Below are 21,182 nucleotides of genomic sequence, written 5' to 3' on the forward strand. Positions count from 1 at the left end.
ACACGGGAAGGTGAATTTCATATCGTTTTCACATGTTCTTAAATGTTCTTTTTTTTTTTTTTAACAAGTGTTTTTTTTTTTTAACGTTTATTTATTTTTGAGACAGAGAGAGACAGAGCATGAACGGGGGAGGGGCAGAGAGAGAGGGAGACACAGAATCGGAAGCAGGCTCCAGGCTCTGAGCCATCAGCCCAGAGCCCGACGCGGGGCTCGAACTCACGGACCGCGAGATCGTGACCTGAGCCGAAGTCGGACGCTTAACCGACTGAGCCACCCAGGCGCCCTTTATAACAAGTGTTTAAAAACGTGAAAACCATTCTTAGCACGCAGACTGTACAGAAACAGGCTATAAGTTGCCAACTTGAGGAGAGGTCCGTGCCCACAGCCGCCCTACCCTGCCGGGCATCAGGAGGGGGTCCTCTGCACAGCCACGTTCCAGTCGTGCACAGAGCCTCTGTCACTGCCTCGGCCTGCAGTGGCAGAATTGAGTCGCTTTGACAAAACCCCAATCTTTAGTACGTGGCCCCTCACAGAACAAGTTTGCCTGCCCGTGGTTCGCACAGTCTCACTTCATCTTTAAACACCCTGGGAAGTCAGAGGTTCTCTCCCTCATTTTATTGGAGAGGAATCTGAAACCCAAGAGCTTTGAACTAATTTGCCCCTCCCCCCCGGTTGGCACCTGCTAAGGGTAGCCTTGGGCCTGCAGCCCTCCCCCAGAGCCACCAGGACCCACTGGAATCCCCTGCAGACAGAGCTGTTTTCCTGGGCTTTCTACCAGCAATAGCCCTCCACCCCACGCAGGGTTATTTTCCGAGCATTTCCACACCGGAAAGCCCCAGGTTCAAGTGGATGCCACCGGGCCGTTTGCTCAGCAGACCTGGCAGAGCAGTCCCCCACCAGGGTCCTCCGTCCATGGACCACCTGGGCAGAGACACTACCTGTGGCACTTCTGTGCTCCATCCAGCCCACGGGACACCTCCGGGTGCCTCTTGCCATGTATGACTGTTGTCTGTGTCCCCAGACGGGCACAACCCGTCAGTGGGTGCAGGCCAAGCGCTGTTTCACGTAGCAAAGTATGCCTGAAAGATCTAGCAAAAGAAGTCTGGTCCCACCAGCACCAGCTTCCAGTTGATCTCGGTGTCGCGTTCTCCGCCCCCACCAACGACGCGATCAAGATGGCTCCCGCGCGCCAGCAAGAGAGGGACAGTCTCTCTCGACCCCATCTTTGGGTTTCATTGTTGGCTAAGATATGCTGATGTTCTTTTACCAACTTCAGCCTCTGCCTGCAACCCCAGCCACTCCTCCGTCCCCACGCCCAGTCTTGGCTTGGACACGAGAGATCCGGAAGCCCTGTGTGGCTCGTGGTCTGAGGCAGGGACGGAGGCTTCACCCAGAGGTGGCATTGCAGAGGGAGGGGCAACAGGAAGGCCACAAAAGGCGGTGGGCAGCCCACCCTGCTTGGGCAGATCGAGGGGCTCCTAGAAATGGTGACACCCGATCCACGGACGTGCAGGCATCCCCTTGAGACCCCCATCACGGAGGATGCTCTCTGAAGCTAGAACAGTTCCAGGCACACAGCAGCCAGTCAACAAATTGTCAAGTGGATGGATGGGTGAACGAATGAGTGAATGAGAGCTTATGTGCAAAGCCTCACAAACACTTGGGAAGTGAGGTCCCTGTGGCTAGAAGATCAGGAGAACAGAAGGCCAACCCCACAACTAAGACAAAGCCATTAGAGTAAGCTAGAACTTTCCGCTGAGAAAGAATGGCCACAAGTAAATCTGGGAGCAGCAGAGTTATCTTGGGTTGGGCCACCTCAGCCTGGCTGGAGGGACAGCCACCCCGGGCAGGGATCCTGGGGGACTTCTCAACAGGGGAAATCCCTCCTTGGGGCTCACCTGTCAATACGGGAGGTAGGCAAGTGCGTTTGCCTTCGTGAGCTCATCGCATGGGGCTTTTAGGTTTTGAAATCTGAAAGTAAAACGGTGTTTTCCTGATACGGTCCATCGAGACTTGTTTGGTTTTTGTGCGGGATGCACAAGAGACCAGAGTTGTAAGCTCAGAAGGGGCTCGGGAATCCACCTGCCTGCTCACCAGGCCCAGGGGGAGCGGCCTCAGCTGGAACAGGCAGGCACCAACAATAGGTCTGAAGAAGGAGCCCAGGCTGTGGGGACTGAGGGGGCCAATGCATGGGGCATGGCCTGGGAACGAGGACACTGGGTTCCAACCCAGGGTCACGTGCACCGCCTGCCTGCTCTCAGACTTCCGGGAGGTCGGCAGGCCTCTCTGTGCCTCGGTTTCCTCTTCTGAAATGGGGGTTGGCACAGGTGTCTCTTAGAGCAGAAGAAAGAGCCAGAAGCTCCAATCGTGCCTGGCGTGGGACTGGACTCCCCACGGGGTCGTTCTGTGATCCTATCACCATCCTTCCTAAAATGTTTACCACGCGTCTCAGCCAGGAGCAGAGGCATCCTGTTTCAATAGAAAAGGTATCTTCTAAAATTTCTGCCTAAGTGAGAGGCTCTGCCTCGATATCTCCAAATTAAGAAACCTTTTTGAATTTCCCAAAAGAGGAACCTCAAAGATCAGGACAGTTGGAAGAAAATCAGATGGCCTCCAACTCTTGGCATCCTTGGCGGGGTGGGGGGTGGGGGGGGGCGCCTGGTGGGCACACCGTGCCCCCCCGTAGGCACAGGTGTCATCTGCCCCATCAGAAGGAGGGCGGGGGTGCTGCTCCTTTGTTAGTGTGACCTAAAAACCGTGCCTGGAGAATTTTAAATTACAGAGTCGTCTCTTTTTTTTTTTTTTTTTTTTTTTTTAATTTTTTTTTTTAACGTTTATTTATTTTTGAGACAGAGAGAGACAGAGCATGAATGGGGGAGGGTCACAGAGAGAGGGAGACCCAGAATCGGAAACAGGCTCCAGGCTCCGAGCTGTCAGCACAGAGCCCGACGCAGGGCATGAACCCACGGACCGTGAGATCATGACGTGAGCCGAAGTCAGACGCTTAACCAACCGAGCCACCCAGGCGCCCCTACAGAGTCGTCTCTTAATGGGTTTCTTCTTCTATCAGGATTCCTTCCATTTTTTTTTTTTCTTCCCAAAGTGTGCAACTTGTATTAGAGATGTGTACTTTTATGTTATATAAGGAGGGGGGTGGAAAATGTGTCCAGGAAAGGAGAGGCCTGTTCTCCCATAGCATTTTGCCAGCGCTGTGGGTTTTCTGGCCTGGTGGGAAGGCAGCATTAGCATGTGGCCTCCGCAGCCCCCATGCCAGATCACATCGCATCATTGCTGGCACCCTGATCCAGCTTCCTCCCCGCCCCCCATCCACCCCGGGCCCCACATGACCACCGTGCACACCCGTCCTCCCTTGTGCCGTCTTGCGCTCTGAGCCCCGTGCGTGCACCGGTCCAGCCCCCAGAGCAGCTACATAATAGTTAGTTCCCCTGGCCGCGCGCGCCAGGCCGGCATTTCCTCCTCCTCGGACGTATAATAGCAGCAACCGGATATTTTTAGACTGGCTTTGAAAAGTCGCAGTGTTCTGAGACCGCATACCAGACACATGAGGTCACTGCCCACCCCCCCACCCCCACACCAAAGCCTGGGCTGCACGGGGCTGGTGGGCCCTCACATCCCGAAGACTTTCCCTCTTGCGGTCCCCAGGACGCCAGCCCTGTTTCCTTAGAAATCCCACAGAGACTTGTCCCGGGTTCAAAAGGGGGACGGCTGTGGGCTCTTGGGCTGTGCGTGCACATTGTTGGTGAGCTTCTGTAGCGGGGCCCCGACTACAGGGGCCGCAGCACAGAAAGAGGCCTGGTCTCCCCGGGGGAAGGAGCCCACACGGGCTCGGGCGTCGCTTCCCCATCTGCTCGTAGTTAGGCAGGAGGGCTTGCTCACCGAGTTTATTTTCGTTTGGCGCAGGGGGAGGGCCCTGGCCCGTCCTCCGCTCCGATGCCACCCCGCGGGGTCTCGTAAGGGATGAAGGGAGGCAGCGGATCCACTGCCCGCTGATTCCCAGAGCAGAACTTGTGGAGTCTACAGGCTTTATTCCAAACAAACAAACAAACAAAACACGATTCCAAGGCCGAACTTGGGGGGAGCGAGGGATTCAACCTAGAAAGACAGTTTGCTTCCTCACAGGACTCCACAGGCCTGCAGTGCACGTGGGGACCCTCAGGACAGGATGAAGGGCCCGCAGAGCCCTCGACCACCCAGCCTTGCAGACCCGTCGTACCTCCCTCTGTATATAGCTGGGCTACCCGACAGTTCAGCCAGCTCTGGGGACATTTTTGGTTGTCGCCGATGCTGCTGGCCTCTGGCAGGTGGAGGCCAAGGACGCTGCTCAGGACCCAACAGCACACGGACGGTCCCACCGCTGAGAAGGATCCAGCCCCGGGGATGAGCAGTGCCAAGGCTGGGGACCCTGCGCTGGGTTCCACAGACACTTGGGAGAGCAGGCAGTCCCAGACCTGGCCCCAGGCTGTTGTCACCCAGCCACTGGGCCGGCAGCTCAGTCACATGTCAGGACCTGGTCGTTCCCACTGGCTGAAGAGCCCGTGTGTTTAACTCAGCTCTTCGAAGACTTTCAAAACCCGGCCAATGGACACGTCCTAAGGAAGCATTTATGAAGACGAGAAGGGGCCCCTGTGGCCGCTGACTTGGGAAAGTGCCTCCTCAGACTGGGTTCTGCCTCCATGAGGCTGTGGGGAGCCCCCCCCAACCCCGAAAGTGCCCAGCCGCCACCTCTGCCCCGAGCAGAGCCCCCATTTCCAGTACTGGGCCAGGTTGCCTCCCTGGGACACCTCCTTCATCGTTCCTCTCCTGCTGGGTGACTTGGCCTCAGGTCTTTCAGCAGGGCACATTCTTGGGGTCTGGAGCCCCTGGGGCAGTGGGGCAGGAAGTTGCTTGTCCTGTGATCCCCATCTGCCAGGCACCTGACAACCCGGTGCCGCTGTCCTGGTTCCGGGCTCTGCTGATTGGAGCCTTTCTCAAAGGAAGTGTCCCGGCAGACGCTTCTTCGTGGGGCCTTCACATCGCGACACCAGAAGATCTGATTGGGGATCTGCTACATCCATTTCTCTGCAGAATGAAGCCTTTAAGGAAATCCTGCTTGCTCTCCGTGTGGGCACGTCTCCCGGTCCCTGAGTCCCCTGCGAGCCTCTCCACCTCTCCCTGCCCTACCCTCATCCCCCTGGCCCACCGGACCCTCACACACCTACACTCATCCCCCAAACCCCTGCAGACCTTGACAGTGGCCTTACCACTTCCTTCCCGCTGCCCTCACGCCTTCCCAGCCTTCCACACAGCTCAGCCTTCTCGAACTGGAACATTGTTGGCCTGACACCCTCCTTGTGGCCACCAGGCTTCCCTTTCTGTGTTTGAGTGGGGCATCACCCCACCCCATGTCACCTCTTCTTTGGCGCCTGGAGACACAAGGGCTTGGACAGCTGAGCGCCATTCTCCATGACCAGTTCTGCCTTTCTCTCCTCATCTGCCCAGCCCCGTGGCCCCCACCTCTGCCAGTGTCTTTCTCCCTGAAAACAGGGAACACCCCCCCCCAGCACCTTCTTCTTCCCTGCCCTGCGTTCCCCCAAGGTTTTATCATATGTTCCCCCTGCCTGTTCACCCCTTGGGGCTGTTGGATACCTCATGGAAAGGGGGGCACCCCAAAAACCTGGGCAGGGTGTGTGCTTTGTCTTAATCTGGGTGGTGGACCCTTAGGAGGCTCCAGGGGGACCCCACTGAGTCACAGACTCCATGCACTATTCATACTTTCCTCTATGTATTGGAAATAAAGCCCTGATTCGTGCCACAATGAGAATGAACCCCAAAAGCATCATGCGGAGTGAGGGACGCCAGACAAAAAAGCCACATAATGTATGCTCCCACCTAGGTGAAATGTCCTGAACAGGCAATTCCATAGAGGCAGAAAGCAGATTGATGGCTGTTGGGTGCTGGAGGAGGCAGGAGGGGGGGTGGGAAGTGAGTTCTAACGGGAATGGGGTCTCCTTTTGGGGCGATGGAAATGTTCCGGAATGAGACAGAGGTGACAGTTACACAACACGGGGAACGTACTAAATGCCACTGAATTGCTTATTTTAAAACGGTTAAGTTTATGTTATGCCAGGTTTACTCCAGTCAAAACGCTTGCCAGGGCGCGTGGGTGGCTCCGTCGGTTAAGTGACCGACTCTCGATTTTGGCTGACGGTTCATGAGTTCGAGCCCCAAGTCGGTCTCTGCGCTGACAGTGTGGAGCCTGCTCGGGGTTGCGTCTCTCTCCCCCTCCCCCTCCACTGTGTCTGCCTGCTCTCTCTCTCTCTCAAAAGAAATAAACTTCGAAAAAATTTGCCGTGAACTGGCTTGCCATCCCACAGAATTACAGAACCCCCTCCAGGACGGGACGTGTCTCCACATCTGCTTCCTCCTACCCAGCCTCATATTCTTCTGGAGCCCAGAGCCCATCTCAGCTCAGGGCCCAGCAACCTCCTTTCAGAAAGGGCCAAATAGTAAATATTTTCAGCTTTGCAGGCCCACAGGTCTCTCTCATGGCTACTCTGCTGTTAACGGTATAGAAGCAGCCGTGAAAGATCCATAAATGAGCGGACCTGGCTATCCACCAATGAAACTTCATTTACAGACACGAAAATGTGAATAGAATTTTCATGTGTCAGGAAATAATATTCTTCTTGGGTTTTTTTTTTTTTTTTAAATGATTTACAAATGTAAAAACCACTCTTGGCTCACAGGCAGTACAAAAATAAGCAGCGGACTGGATTTAGCCCACGGGCCAGAGTTCACCGTATGAACAATTGTAACTTTAAAAGGATGCCGCTGATTGGCCTTTTTCACATCCGAGACTTAACACTTGCACCCCCCTCACCCAACCCAAACCCGGAGATAAAGCGTTAAGTATGGTGGAGCCCACCTGGGCCTCACACCTTCGGGTTCTCCAGCTCTCGGGCCGCCGGGTGACTTCAGCCAAATGAGCGTCCACGGCGCCCAGGGGGACCTCCGAGGCTCCAGGCCGAGGCGCGTGTAGACATTTCATCCTCGTGATCTGAAAACCTGCTTCCGTTTTCCTCACAGGCTTTTGGGAATGCCAAAACAGCCCACAACAACAATTCCAGTCGATTTGGGAAATTCATCCAAGTCAACTACCTGGAGAGTGGCATCGTGAGAGGGTGAGTTGGTAGGCATCTAGCTGTGTACCAGCAGCCTTGGTCTGGGGTCCTGGGGCATCCCTGTAAGGAAGAGCCAGCCTGGGAGCGCAGTGTTGACACTACGGCCGTGCAGACACGTGTGGATCGTATGGAGACGCAAATGTGATTTTTTTTTTTTTTCCGAAGTCATTGATGTGAAGATCTGCACTGTGGGTCAAAGTGGGAGGTGTAGGTGCAGGAGGGGCGGGACCTCTGTCCCCCGGTCATGGAGCATGGGCCCTGGTGCCCAAGAAGCAAGTACAATGACCTGAAGGTGCTAGTCTGCCAAGAACTGGCAAGGACACGCCAAGCTATGTCTTGGTCTCGATGAGGTTTTGAATTTGGCGGCTCTGGAGATACCACAGGCAAAGCTGATGCGGACCACGGAGTTTGCCAAACGTGTGCCCCTTTAGCCAGGAGAAGACGGAAAAGACGTAATGCTGGGTAGCAAGTTGAAGCGGTTGTCCAGGGAAGTACTCAAGGGTGGGTAGATGGCTAGACGGGAGGGAGGGAGGAAGGGGAGATAGATTCATGGATTGATCCATGGGTGTGTGGGTAGATGGATAGATGGATAGGTTCTTGGGTATGTGGGTGAATGGATAGATGCATAGATTCATGGGTGGGTGGATGGATTCATTGGATGGGTGATGGATGGATGGATGGATGGATGGATGGATGGATGCTTGGATGGATGGATGGATGGATGGATGCTTGGATGGATAGATTCATGGATCGGGGAGGTGGGGAGGTGGATAGGCTCATTGCTAGATGGATAAATTCATAGGTGGCTGAGTTCGTAGGTTGATGGATTCATGATGGATGGATGGATCAGGTAGATGGGTGAGTGGGTAGGTGGTAACTGGGCTGTGAAGTTGATTGCCTGGTGGAAGTTAAAACAGACCAGCATTTTGTGCCAAAAATGTGAGTTCTGGAGGCATGGTTACCTGAGCTATATGTGTAACGTTGAAATCGTGCTCATTTACACTCTGTGTAGCAGTTATGCTTATGAAAATATCTGGCAGTTGTGTGCAGCGAATTAACGTGATAAGGAATTATCTGTCTTGTCATAGTATTTAAGCCATGTCATTTAAGAATTCTATTCTGAAGGATTTCTTGTTTAAAAAGTATATATTCTGGAGGTGCCTGGGAGGCTCATGTCATGATCTCAGAGTTCATGGGTTTGTGCCCTGCCTCCGGCTCTGTGCTGATAGCTCGGAGCCTGGAGCCTGCTTCAGATTCTGTGTCTCCCTCTCTCTCTCTGCCCCACCCCTGCTCACACTCTGTCTCTCTGTGTCTCTCAAAAATGAATAAATGTTAAAAAAAAATTTTTTTTAAGTATATATTCTGAAAAAAAAAAGCATTCTGGGTAGTTGCAGTTGGTTAAAACGTAATTGTGATTGAATACTACACAGTGTTTTGGCTATTTTTTACTATGCAAAGGTCTTATGGGCCAATAAAACTCTTTTTTTAAAGTTTATTTTTGAGAGAGAGAGAGAGAGAGAGAGCAAGCAAGGGCGGGGCAGAGAGAGGGGGACGGACAGCGGATCCGAAGTGAGCTCTGCACTGACAGAGAGCCCAATGTGGGACTTGAACTCACGAACCGTGAGATCATGACCTGAGCCAAAGTTGGACGCTTCACTGACTGAGCCACACAGGCGCCCTTGCCAATAAAACTCTCTCAAAGTAAAAAAAAAAAAAAAAAAAAAAGGCATCTTGGCACAATCCAAGGTTATTCAAAGGGATCCTCCCTGCTTCCACATTCTTTTTTTTTTTAATTTTTTTTAATGTTTATTTATTTTTGAGACAGAGAGAGACAGAACATGAGCGGGGGAGGGACAGAGAGAGAGGGAGACACAGAATCCGAAGCAGGCTCCAGGCTCCGAGCCGTCAGCACGGAGCCTGACGCGGGGCTCGAACTCGTCAACCTCAAGATCATGCCCTGAGCCAAAGTCGGACGCTCAACCGACTGAGCCCCCCAGGCGCCCCTCTGCTTCCACATACTGATGTGAGGGTCTACAGTGGCGGCAAATTTACACCCGTTCCAGGTGATGCTCTGAGCAGCGGGGTGAGAAGCCCCAAATGTTCGATGTGGGGAGAGCTAAGCAGCAGGACTAGAGGCCTAGAGAAAGCTCCGGCATTTCGGAAATGGAGAAGTCCTCAAGTGGCAGGGCCCGGGAATGGCGTCCAAACTATATAGGTTCTTCTGTCCCTCTAACCTGACTGATGATCGTTTCAAATGCCAGTTCGTTTTCAAGACACAAGCAGGAATGTTGTTTTCCCGAGTCCTTCAGCCTCTGGCTTCTTTCCTTTTTCCCACTGGCTCCAGGGGGCGGTGGTATGGGTGAGGGACCCCCCCAGTAATGACACTTCTCTTCTGGCTCCTCAGCCCCCCCCCACAGACCATCCAGTGGTCCCCCCGCCCAGCACTGCTGGGCCCCTCCACGGGCACCGCCACCCACCCACATTGCAGGGCAACTGACCAGCCAGAGATGCCCAGAATTATACCTTGCCTGCAGTCCTGGGGGCTCCGTCAGGGGACCAGAGACGCCAGAAGGCTGCCTCATGTTTTCCTGGGTCCCGGACTCCCAGCTCACTCCTCTGTGTGGCCTGTGTTTGGTGTCCTGGGGCCGCCTTAACAAAGTGCCACGAACCGGGGGCTCCAAAAAACAGGAGTCTGTTGTCTCCCAGCCCTGAAGATACAGAAATCAAGACGTAGGCAGGACAGCGCTCCCTCCGGAGGCCACGGGAGAGGGTTCTTCATGCCCCTCTTGCAGCTTCTGGTGACCCCAGGCCTGCCTTGGCTTGTGGCCACATTACCCCAATCTCTGCTTCCACGTGGCATCACGTGGCCTTCTCCTCTGTGTCTCTCGGTGATTCTCTTCTACCTTTCAGGACATTTGTCCTTGGATTCAGGGTTCACCCTGATCATGGAGGATGATCGTATCTCCAGATCCTTCCCTTAATTGCATCTCCAAAGACCCTTTCTCCAAATAAGGTGACATTCACAGGGTCCAAGTGGACATTGCTTCTGGGGGCCACCGTTCGCGACCCAGTACGCCAGCAAGGGCTGGCCCTCCGCTAACTGGTACAGCCTGTTCTTCCTGCCACAGCCTCCCGTCAAGCTCAGGGCCAGAGGCCTCGGTGGCAGGATCTTAGAGACCAACTTCTGAAAGTCATATGTGTGGCCTCAGATTCAGGAGAGGAAGTCCCACCTCGGCCCATGACCATGGCCTGCCCACGCTCCAAGGAGGAGGTGCACTTCCTGTCCGGGGAGTGGCCATGGCCAGCTGGAGAAGAGCGGGCCCAGACCCGGTTCTGCTTTTGGGGAGGTGACACTTCTCAGTGCCATTTCCTATGGAGGCTAAGGGTCAGGGACAGTCCAAAGCTTCTTCCAGTTCCCCAATCTGCAAGGCCTCGTCTTCCTGTGGGTTCAGTGGCTCCGTGTCGGGGGATCGCTGGCCCCCTACAAACCCGCCATAGGGGCCTGGGGCCTCAAAAATGATCAGGAAAGGGAAGGGGCTGTCATCGTCAAATGACAACTCAGTGCCAGTGAAGGGTCACTGTCCTCTCCTTACGCTGACACAGCACAGGGAATTGGCCACAGGGGTAGATTCAAACAGGAGTCTGATTCTAGAACCAGATGCAGCCTCCCTCCCCAGGAGAACAAACCGCCGATAACTAAAATAGTTACTAGCTGGGGCAAGAAATAGAAAAAACATGGGCTTGAAAGAAGAGAGGACACAGGCTGAGCCCGTGGAACCCCACCCGTGCATGTTTTGTGTGCATGTGTCCCAGGCAAGGCTGCAGACAGAAGACTGTTGTCCTGAAGAGAGAGGCAGGTGGCCTCCAGAAAGCCCTGGATCAGAGGCCCGGTGCTGCCCCCCCCCCCCCACCACCACCACCCTGCCACCCCTCGGCCACCAGCTGCCTCTCCTGTAAAACACAGTGGGCTCCGGGGCTCCTAGGTGTCTCAGTCGGTTGAGCATCGGACTTCAGCTCCGGTCATGATCTCACAATTCGTGAGTTCAAGCCCCGCGTCAGGCTCTGTGCCGACAGCTCGGACCCTGGAGCCTGCTTCCGATTCTGTGTCTCCTTCTCTCTCTGCCCTTCCGCTGCTCATGCTCTATCTCTGTTTCTCTTTTAAAAAAAAATAAATAAATAAAACATTAAAAAAAAAAGAAAATTAAAAACACAAGAGGCTCAAACAAGGGTTGCCTGCATAGCCCTCCAGCTCCCACCCGTGGTGATGGTGGAACCCGTGAAAGACCAGCCCCTCTGGCCCCAGAGAGTGTGCAGGGAGCAGGGCCAATGCAGGCTTGGGTCCCCGCCAGGCCACTTCCCTCCTGTGGAGTCCCAGGCAACATGTGGCCTCTTCAGTTTTTAGTACCTCATCTATCAGTGGAAGCCACAGTGCCCGCCCCCAGGGCGGAAGGATTCAGGGCACCTAATCCTTGCAAACCAGTGCTTAGAAAGTAGTAGACGCTGGGGTTTGTGGGTGGCTCAGTCAGTTGAGCGTCTGACTTCGGCTCAGGTCACGATCTCACGGTTCATGAGTTCGAGCCCCACATCAGGCTTTTCGCTGACAGCTCAGAGCCTGCTTGGAATTCTCTCTCTCCTCTCTCTCTCTGCCTCTCCCCCCACTCACGCCTGCGCTTTCTCTGTCTCCTCAAAATAAGTAAATAAACTAACAGAAAAGAAAGATGCTGAAGGAAAATTTGCCATTACTGCTGTCAGCATTCAGAGTATGGCAGCAGAGGTCCCTGGCCCCTGCCCTAGGGCCACACAGCAAACATTCAAAGGTCCCTCGGCTGATGAACAGGCCGACGCAATGTGGCGGGTCCAGCCATAAGAAGGAATGGAGTTCTGGCACGTGCCCCCATGTGGCTGAATCCTAGAATCATTGGGCTGAGGTGACAAGGCAGACACAGTATATAGACCAAGTGCTCGTATTTCTTTCAGATTCTAGAAAATGCAAACTAATCTATAGCGGAGCCGATCGGTGGCTGTTTCGGGGTGGGGTGGGAGGCAGGGAGGGATGACCAAGGCCCAGGAAACTTGGTCATGGTGGCGGGCACACAGGTGTCACCACCAGTCACCAGTTCACACGCTTTTAGCTTGTCGTACATCAGGGACGGCTGGTAAAGCTCTCGAAAGAAAATGTGTAGATTATGGAAGGATCCAGTCAAAAATCACCCGGTTGAAGTACGAGCAGTCTGTATCGGTAATAAAGCTGTAGAAAAAGTAGAAAACGAACCTGTTATCATCTTATAGTTAGATTTTTTTTTTTTTCGGAGGGGAGGGGCGGAGAGAGAATCTCTCTTTTTTTAATGTTTAAGAGAGAGCACACGCATGTGTGCACACACAAGGAAGAAAGGGGCGGAGAGAGAGAGAATCCCAAGCAGGCTCCACGCTCAGTGCAGAGCCCAACGAGGGGCTCCACCCCACAACCCTGGGATCACGACCTGACAAGAGTCAGACACCTGAGCCATCCGGGCGCCCGTAGGCTGATCGTATTTCTAGAGGTGATTTAGGTGCCCGTGGTTTACCTTGGGTCAAAGGAAGTTAGTCCACAGCTGGCATCCTGATGGTGTAACAGACGACACCCATTCCTTCCAGAAAAGCATATCAAAAGGTAACATTTTCTCCCTTCATTTTTTTTTTTTTTTTTCCTTTTAACGACAGGGCTGTGGTGGAAAAATACCTGCTGGAAAAGTCTCGCCTCGTCTCTCAAGAGAAGGACGAGAGGTAAGAGGAAATTTTCTCAGTGACCCGCCGTATCTGCCTTCTTCCCGCACAAAGGAGAGAAGCAGGTGGCTTGGCCCCACGGGAGGCAGCAGCCCGTCCCCCTGGAGTGAGCTGCTCTGTGGCCGCGAGCTTTGCACTCCTACCTCCTGAAAGCCACCTTTTGCCCTTATTTTTGTGCGTCCTCCGGGCTTTTCCCCAGAGTAACGCCCCCGCCCCCCAGCCCCAGAAACGTAGTCACTGGCAAAGCTCACAGCTTCATTTTCTTCTCAAGACGTAACGGGAATCGACGTATTGTCTCAAATTTGTACGTATTCGAGGCGCCCTCCTCCCCATAAACGGTATTAGTAGCGGCTTGAAGCGTAACTGCTGCTTGGCCCCCCAAAACGCATTTTTCCTCCCCATTCGGACCCACAGGAACTACCACGTGTTTTATTACTTGTTACTTGGGGTCAGCGAGGAAGAGCGTCAAGAATTTCAGCTCAAGCAGCCTGAAGATTATTTCTACCTCAACCAGGTAAACAGCCCCGAGCCCTGGCCACAAACGCTGCCTCTGTTCCCCACGGGCTGTTTACGCGCCACCGGGCGGTCAGAGGCTGTCTGCCTGGGCCTCGCTGGGCCTCCGAGCAGACTCCGAGGCGGCCCAGAGGGAGGCGGCATAAAGGGGCCCATTCATCCCCCGTGTCCCGAGCCCTGCCCCCTCGGTTCCAGCCAAAATCCTTCTTGCACGCCACCCTCACCGGCCCAGAAATACCCAGCGTGCCACTGACTGTTTTCCAGCATAACTTGAAGATCGAAGATGGAGAAGACCTGAAGCATGACTTTGAAAGACTCAAGCAGGCCATGGAGATGGTGGGCTTCCTCCCTGCCACCAAGAAGCAGTAAGTGGGCGGGCCGGCCGGCCCACCTTCTCCTGCGCGGACACCCCCCCCCCCCCACCTTACCGGGCACTTCCTGAGAGCTGACTGATGGCCCAGCAGGAACTAAGGCACTAAGGAGGGCTGCCTGGCGATGATGAGCACAGGAGGAGAGGGGCTCGCTCGTCATTAGTCGTTGGGAGACACAAGACCACGGGGCTTTCTCCCAACAACGCAGATGTGCTTAACGCTTAAACGTGGTTAAGGTCCTGAATGTTCCCTGCTGTGTATTTTTACCACAATTAAAAATTTTTTTTGATTGTTTTTGGAAGCCACACGGGGGCCTTCTCCACACCTGCCCGATGGCCAGTACACCCAGCGGGAGCGCTTGCACGCTTCTGGAAGGGCACACGTCAGGCCAGCCACTTTGGAAAAGGGTTTGCAGGCCCTACCAGAGCTGTGTGTGCACAACTAAATGCGCACGTGTACTCAAAGACACGCACACGACAGCCTCGTTATTAACAGCCAAAAAGATTGAATTCCCCCCCCCCCGCCACACACACACACACACACACACACACACACACACACAAATGCCCACCAGCGGGAGATTAAATAAATAAACAGCTATATATGGTGCAGGGGTTGGCAAACTTTCCGTCAAGGGTCAGATAGTAAAATTTTCCATTTTGAGGGCCAGACGGTCCCTGTTACACGTTCTTCTCTGTGTTGTGTTTAGCTTCTTAACCATACTCTTAAAAACTAACCATTCTTAGCTCAGAGGCCGGACGATAACGGACCGTAGATTGCGGACCTCTGGACTCCAGACACAGCAGTGGTCTTCTCCCGGGGCGCCGTATCTGGAGACATTTTTGGTTATCGCACTGTGTAGGGGTGGGGGAGGAGGGACAATGCTGTACCAGCATCTTGTAGGCGGAGGTACCCCGCGGTGCAGGGGACAGCCCTCCGCAGCCAAGAATGATTTGGTCGCGCACATCAGCAGTGCCAAGGCTGAGATGCTAAGAATGCAGAAGCCAGGTCTATACGCGGTAACATGCGTTGCCCCCCCTTCCCTTCTCCCCCCCCCCCCCCCCCCACACACCACAGTGTTCCAGTGACAGGCCGGATACAAGTACATATCCGTTCACGGACGGAACGTCCGTTCCGTTCATGTCATGTCCGTGACATCCAGTTCACGGACAGCGTTCGCTACGAGGACAGCAGTTCCTCTGCAGGGCCTGGGGTGGGTTCCAGTGCCTGGAATGTTCTGTTTCTTGCTCTGAGTGCTAGTTACAGGGCTGCATATATTTTGCGACAGTTCGTCAAGCTCTGCGCTTGAGAGTTGTTTGCTTTCTTTGCCTGTTCTTTATGCATGGTGACGTAGTTTTTTGGAATTTTTTTTTTTTTCATGCATGTTAGGCCTCCATACAAAAAGTTTGTAACCACCCCCCCCCCCCACGGGGGGGAGGGTGGGGAGGTGTGCCATCTGCCTCCGAAGTCACGTACGTTCCACAAAGGGTCCCTGACCATGAGATTGGACGTGTTTTGTTTTTTTTTAAACTTCGTATGTTCTGACCGGACCTGGCTGGTTTTACGAATTCAGCCCAATTGGCTGGAAGCTTCTGTCGTCTTATGACTCTGGAAACGTCCCCAACCCAGGCTCCTTTGCTCCCCCAGGATTTTTTCCGTCCTCTCTGCCATCCTGTACCTGGGCAATGTCACGTACAAGAAGAGAGCCACGGGCCGAGACGAAGGTCTGGAGGTCGGGCCCCCCGAGGTGCTGGACACGCTGTCACAGCTCCTGAAGGTACTGCTTGCTGGGCTCGGCCGCGGTGGCTGCGCTTCTGTGAGCCAGGGCTTGTCCGCCTGCTTCCTCCCCGCCATCTGTACAAAGCCTCTTCCTCGTTTCTGTTTTTCTCTCTCTCTCTCTAAGCAAAGTATAATTGCCCTCCAACATCGCGTTAGTTTCAGGTTGCAACATAATGATCCGCTATTTGTATGTATTGCAAAATGATTACCACAATAAGTCTCGTTAACATCTGTCACCACACATCATTACAGTTTGGGGGGTTTTTCTGGTGTGTGCTTTTGGTTTTTTTTTAGATTCCACATACAAGTGAGATCATACGGTACTCGCTTTGCTCTGTGTGATTTATTTCACTCAGCGTAATGCCCTCAAGGGCATCCCTTCTTTATTTTTAAAGGACTGCCTCCTGGGCATGGCTACCTCCCCCCTCAGCCCCTCTTGTGAAAGGCCCTTAAAGCCATACTTTGATCAGTAAGGTCGTTTTCTCATTGGACCTGCCAGTCCCTTACCCACCAGCACTCAACCCCCCCCCCCCCCCCCCCCCCCCCGCCTCTAGCTGGTGGAGGGGGCTTGGTGGTCAGGAGGGAACAGGCCAGGAGCCCACGCCTTCCAGCGACATCTATAAATGCAGGTTGGCAGGCTGCACACAGGCCTGCAGTGACACCTGGGCCCGTGTGACCATACTCCCAGGGCCATCGAGCCTGTGGGTGTAACGGTTCTGAAACCCAGCGAGCATAGCACACAGCACAGGGTGGGCGTAGGCACACTTTCAGTACAGCTGCTGGGGGTCCTTCTCTCACCTTCCTCGGTGACAGGAGGACCTGCCCAACAAGCCCTCTATCCCCCGTCCCTTTCTCTCCCTCCTGGACTTCGAAACAGGTGAAGCGAGAAATCCTGGTGGAGGTTCTGACCAAAAGAAAAACCGTGACGGCCAATGACAAACTCATCCTTCCCTACAGTCTCAGCGAGGTGAGCGCCACCCTGGGCTCTCACGGGGCACCAGGCCCCAAACCATGACTTAGGGTGGGGGCCTGGATAGTCTTTTTCCGATGTTTAAAGTGGCAGAGGAGGAGGCGCCTGGGTGGCTCCGTTGGTTGAGCATCTGCCTCTCGACTTCAGCTCAAGTTACGGTCCTGGGGTCTTGGGATCGAGCCCCGCATCAGCCTTCGCGCTGACGATGGAGCCTGCTTGAGATTCTCCCTCTCTCTCTCTCTCTCTCCCTCCCTCTGCCCCTCCCCCCTGCTTGCACACATGCTCTCCTTCTCTCTCTCTAAAATTTTTTTGAATGTTTTTATTTATTTTTGAAAGAGAGAGTGAGAGAGAGCATGACCACAGGAGGGGCAGAGAGAGAGGGAGACACACGATCTGAAGCACGTGTTTGTCTTGGTGTTCCCATGCTGGTTTTCACTAGCAGAGGACGGCCACCTGCAGCCCGCAGGCCAAATCCAGCCCACCGCCTGCTTTTGTAAATAAAGTTTTAGGGGCACACAGCCGCACCCATTTGTTTCGGTGCTGCTTTCCTACTGCACGGGCCGCGCTGGGCCATCACAACACAGAGACCGTCTGGCCCTCCTATCGGAAACTGCTGACCTTCTAGCCAGCATTTAAGATAGTTGACCCTCCCCCCCCCCCAGGCTAGAGCATGACTTTTACAACCATTACGTGGGTCCCTAAATCTTGATAAGGCACCTCTCTCTCTGGCCTTTGCCCCAGCCAAGATATCTTCCCGGCAATGTGTTTTTCTTGCATTTTTACATGTCAAGAGCGATGGGACCTGCCGCTTGGATGGCCGCAGGAAAGTACCTAGCCACTGGGGGGATTTTTAGTTGGTGGTGGAGGCCGCGTGGGCATCTTAAACAGGCACCGTGGACATTCTGAGCCCCCACGGGCAAAGGTACCCTGCGATGTTATGTGAAAGTTGCTACGGGACACCCGAGACCCCAGCGGCGCCGCTAGCCCTTAGGGGCTCAACGCCAAGGGCAAGGTGCCAGGCGTGGGCCTCGTGGCCCCATTTCCACAACCACCCAGGAAAGCCATGTGTTGTACATCTTGACTGCAGCCAGGTACATCTGTCGCAACTTAGATGTGAGTACATACAGAGAAGGAATTTCTTATTTCTCGTATGCAAATTAGACCTCAATAAACCTTTTTTTTTTTTTTAAATGTTTTACTTATTTTTAAGACAGAGAGAGACAGAGCATGACTGGGGATGGGGCAGAGAGAGAGGGAGACACAGAATCCGAAGCAGGCTCCAGGCTCCGAGCTGTCAGCACAGAGCCCGACGCGGGGCTCGAACTCACGGACCGTGAGATCATGACCTGAGCCGAAGTCCGACGCTCAACCGACGGAGCCACCCGGACGCCCCTTTTTTTTTTTTAATTTAAAAGGCATTACTGTTTTTATGCACACGATGGCATCCCCATGATGCTCCCAGAACCGCAGGGGACCTGGCGTTAAGCCCAGTTCGGCCTCTTGGCTGGTTGTCCCCACGGGCAGGCCGGGCGCCCTCCCCGAGCCTGTGTTACATCCTTAGTCCCCAGGCTGCTGGAGAGACAGCCTTTGCTAAACCTTAGGCTGCCGGCTTCATAGTTCACGCCTCGCCTCGGGGAGTCCACGCTGACTGAGGTGTGTAAAGTGACAGGAGGCGTGTCTGAAGAGTTGGGCGTTTATTGCCACATCCTGGATTTTCCAGCGAGTGCAGACTTCCGCGTGGTGCGGCCCGGGGCCCACCTCATCAAGGTACGACACTCTCTGCTTCGTGCCCACAGGCCATCACTGCCCGCGACTCCATGGCCAAGTCCCTGTACAGCGCCCTGTTCGACTGGATCGTGCTGCGGATCAACCACGCCCTCCTCAACAAGAAAGACATGGAAGAATGTGTCTCGGTGAGAGCCCCCACCCCTGCCTGCTCCGCCAGGCAGGGCCGGGGAAGGCCGCGTGCTCAGTGTCGCACAGCCTCGGCAGATGGCCTGCGATGTCGGGAACCGAGGCAGCTCTGGGTGGTATCGGGTGAGAGGCGGGTTTCTCCGAGGGGCAGGCCCAAGGAACCCGATGGGGTGCAGTCCAGAGGGCCCAGTGCACCACGAACACACGGGGCCCCTTGTGCGCATGTTACGGATTCCGAGGCAGCGACAGCAGAGCGTCCGGCCGAGCACAGAGCCCTCGCAGCCAAACAGGGCGCTTCACGGGAGGATGCACCAGTAATAACCGTTTTCTCTGTCTTCCCAGTGCTTGTCCATCGGGGTCCTCGACATATTCGGATTTGAAGACTTCGAGAGGAACAGCTTTGAACAGTTCTGCATCAACTATGCCAACGAGCAGCTTCAGTATTATTTCAACCAGCACATTTTCAAACTGGAACAGGTAAGGAAAGGCCATCTTGTTGCCTGTGCAGCCCAAGGCGGGGACAGAAGGAGCCAGAGCCGGGATCTCCCTCGAGGCCCAGTTTGTGGAGGAACCAGCCCTGGGATTTTTCTCCGCAAAAGAGAAAGTGTGGGAAAATCCTGCCCAGCCTTGGATGAGGCAGACCTTGGGGATATTTTTGTCTATGGGGCAATTTTGCACCATCCCTCGGCTCAGATGCGAAAATCCATTCAATGGGAGAGCAGTGCAGTGGCCCTGGAAGGATCTGCTTTGGTCAAGAATATTGTCAGTCTGGCTTACCTGTCTCTTCCCTACCAAACACTCAGCCGTCTTTACCCACGTAGTATCCTTTACACGGATGATTCTGGCAGGGGGGAGAAATGATGGGTTTACATAAATATCTAGCTGATTTTACTGTTACACTTTCTTTCTGGCTGTTGAGCACTCGAAATGTGGCTGGTCCAAATTGAGGCGTGTGGCAAGAGTGAAACACTGCCAATTGCACACACGTAGTGCGGAAGAAAAAGATTATCAACACAAAACGCCTCATCAATATCTTTTACATTGCTTACACGTGGACAGGATCGTAGTTTGGATATATTGGGTCTAAATGAAGTGTATTATTAAAGTTAACTTCACCAGTTTCTTTTTACATTTTTTTTTATTTTATTTTTTTTAATGTTTATTTATTTTTGAGAGAGAGAGACAGAGAGCAAGGAAGGGGCAGAAAGTGGGAGACACAGAATCTGAAGCAGGCCCTCCAGGCCCTGAGCTGTCAGCCCAGAGCCCAAAGCGGGGCTCAAACCCACAAACTGAGATCATGACCTGAGCTGAAGTCGGACGCTTAACCGACTGAGCCACCCAGGCTCCCCTTACGTTTTTAACTGTGATTATAAGAAAATTTGAAGTTAAAGTAGGTCACTCGCATTATTGGACATTGCAGTTCCACAGCAGAGGCCAGCAAATGGTAACTCACAGGTCGAATCCGGCCCCACGGCCAGTTGTTGTAAATAAACCTTTATTGGCACCTGGCCACACCCACTTGGCTACGTATCACCTGTGGCCTCTTTGACATTGTAACAGCAGAATCGTGACTGACCCCGTCTAGCTCATAAAGCTTAACACGTTACCACGGCCCTTTACAGAGAAAGTTCACTGACCCCCCCGGGACGTTTTAAGTGCAGTCTTAAGCATCTTGTGTGATGGATGTTTAAACATGTGCATTCTTGTTTCCTGTTACTAGTGCTTTTGCAGTAACTAATAGATCTCCATTGCTGTCTTAACGTGTATTGTGTTATTTACATGTGTATGTGTAAATAGGTACACGCATACGTAAGTGTGTGTATATACAACGTGTACTATGTAAACACGCACGTAGCCATGAGATAGTGACATTCTCAGCTAACCGCCGAACCCCGCAGGAGGAATACCAGAGCGAAGGGATCTCATGGCACAACATTGACTATACGGATAACGTCGGCTGCATCCATCTGATCAGCAAGAAACCCACCGGGCTCTTCTATCTGCTGGACGAAGAGAGCAAGTAAGTGTCCACGGCCCGGTGCCCGCACAGAGCTGGTTCCCGAGCCCCTGGAGCCTCACCCTGAGTCCACACCGTCCCCGAGAACTTCTGAGTTCGTCCGACTCACTTAACCACAAATCCTGACCTATCCATGCACGTAGCAATCATCACAGAAATGTTAACACGTGCAGTGGCCGAACTCTGAAACACACCCGCACCTGGGAGTTCTTAAGAAAGGGACCTGGGGCCCGAGTCTAGAAACTGGGCTCCAGGGTGATGCATCCTCGCAAACGGCAGTGCACGGAATCCAGGGCCCAGATGCTGGATTTACCGCTAAGCCTGGCACCCCCTCGTCCACGGGACACAGTGAATGCTGGAAACTTTGTTTGTAAAGTGCCTCCCGCTTGGTCACCTAGCTGGAGTCCCCAAAATTCACTCACCGAATTCGCTTCCTGCAGCTCCTGTAATGACCACAAAGCGCAGGCAGCTTGAAATAGCAGAAACATACTCTCTCCCCGTCCCGGAGGCCAGAAGTACAAAATCAGCATCAGTGGGCCGAAATCAAGGTGGCGGCAGGGCTGTGCTCCTTCCAGACCTTCTAGGGGAGGATCCTTCCTCACCTCTCCCAGCTTCCGGGGGCCCCAGGCATTCCTTGGCTCGCGGCCGCATCACCCCGATCTCTGCCTCTGCGG

General features: G+C 53.8%; 1 protein-coding gene across 1 annotated transcript in view; it reads left to right on the forward strand.

The window, feature by feature from the left end:
- Positions 1-21,182, forward strand: part of MYO9B (myosin IXB) — a 90,346-nt gene that overhangs the window by 40,412 nt on the left and 28,752 nt on the right. The window contains 9 exon segments of the mRNA XM_053897777.1: positions 7,087-7,181; positions 12,882-12,944; positions 13,359-13,458; positions 13,722-13,822; positions 15,476-15,605; positions 16,485-16,574; positions 18,374-18,490; positions 18,834-18,968; positions 20,390-20,511. Coding sequence (XP_053753752.1) covers positions 7,087-7,181; positions 12,882-12,944; positions 13,359-13,458; positions 13,722-13,822; positions 15,476-15,605; positions 16,485-16,574; positions 18,374-18,490; positions 18,834-18,968; positions 20,390-20,511 — 953 coding nt within the window.

Source organism: Panthera pardus, unplaced genomic scaffold (genome assembly GCF_024362965.1).
Source record: "Panthera pardus isolate Hobbes unplaced genomic scaffold, ASM2436296v1 HiC_scaffold_8, whole genome shotgun sequence".
Lineage (NCBI taxonomy): Eukaryota > Metazoa > Chordata > Mammalia > Carnivora > Felidae > Panthera > Panthera pardus.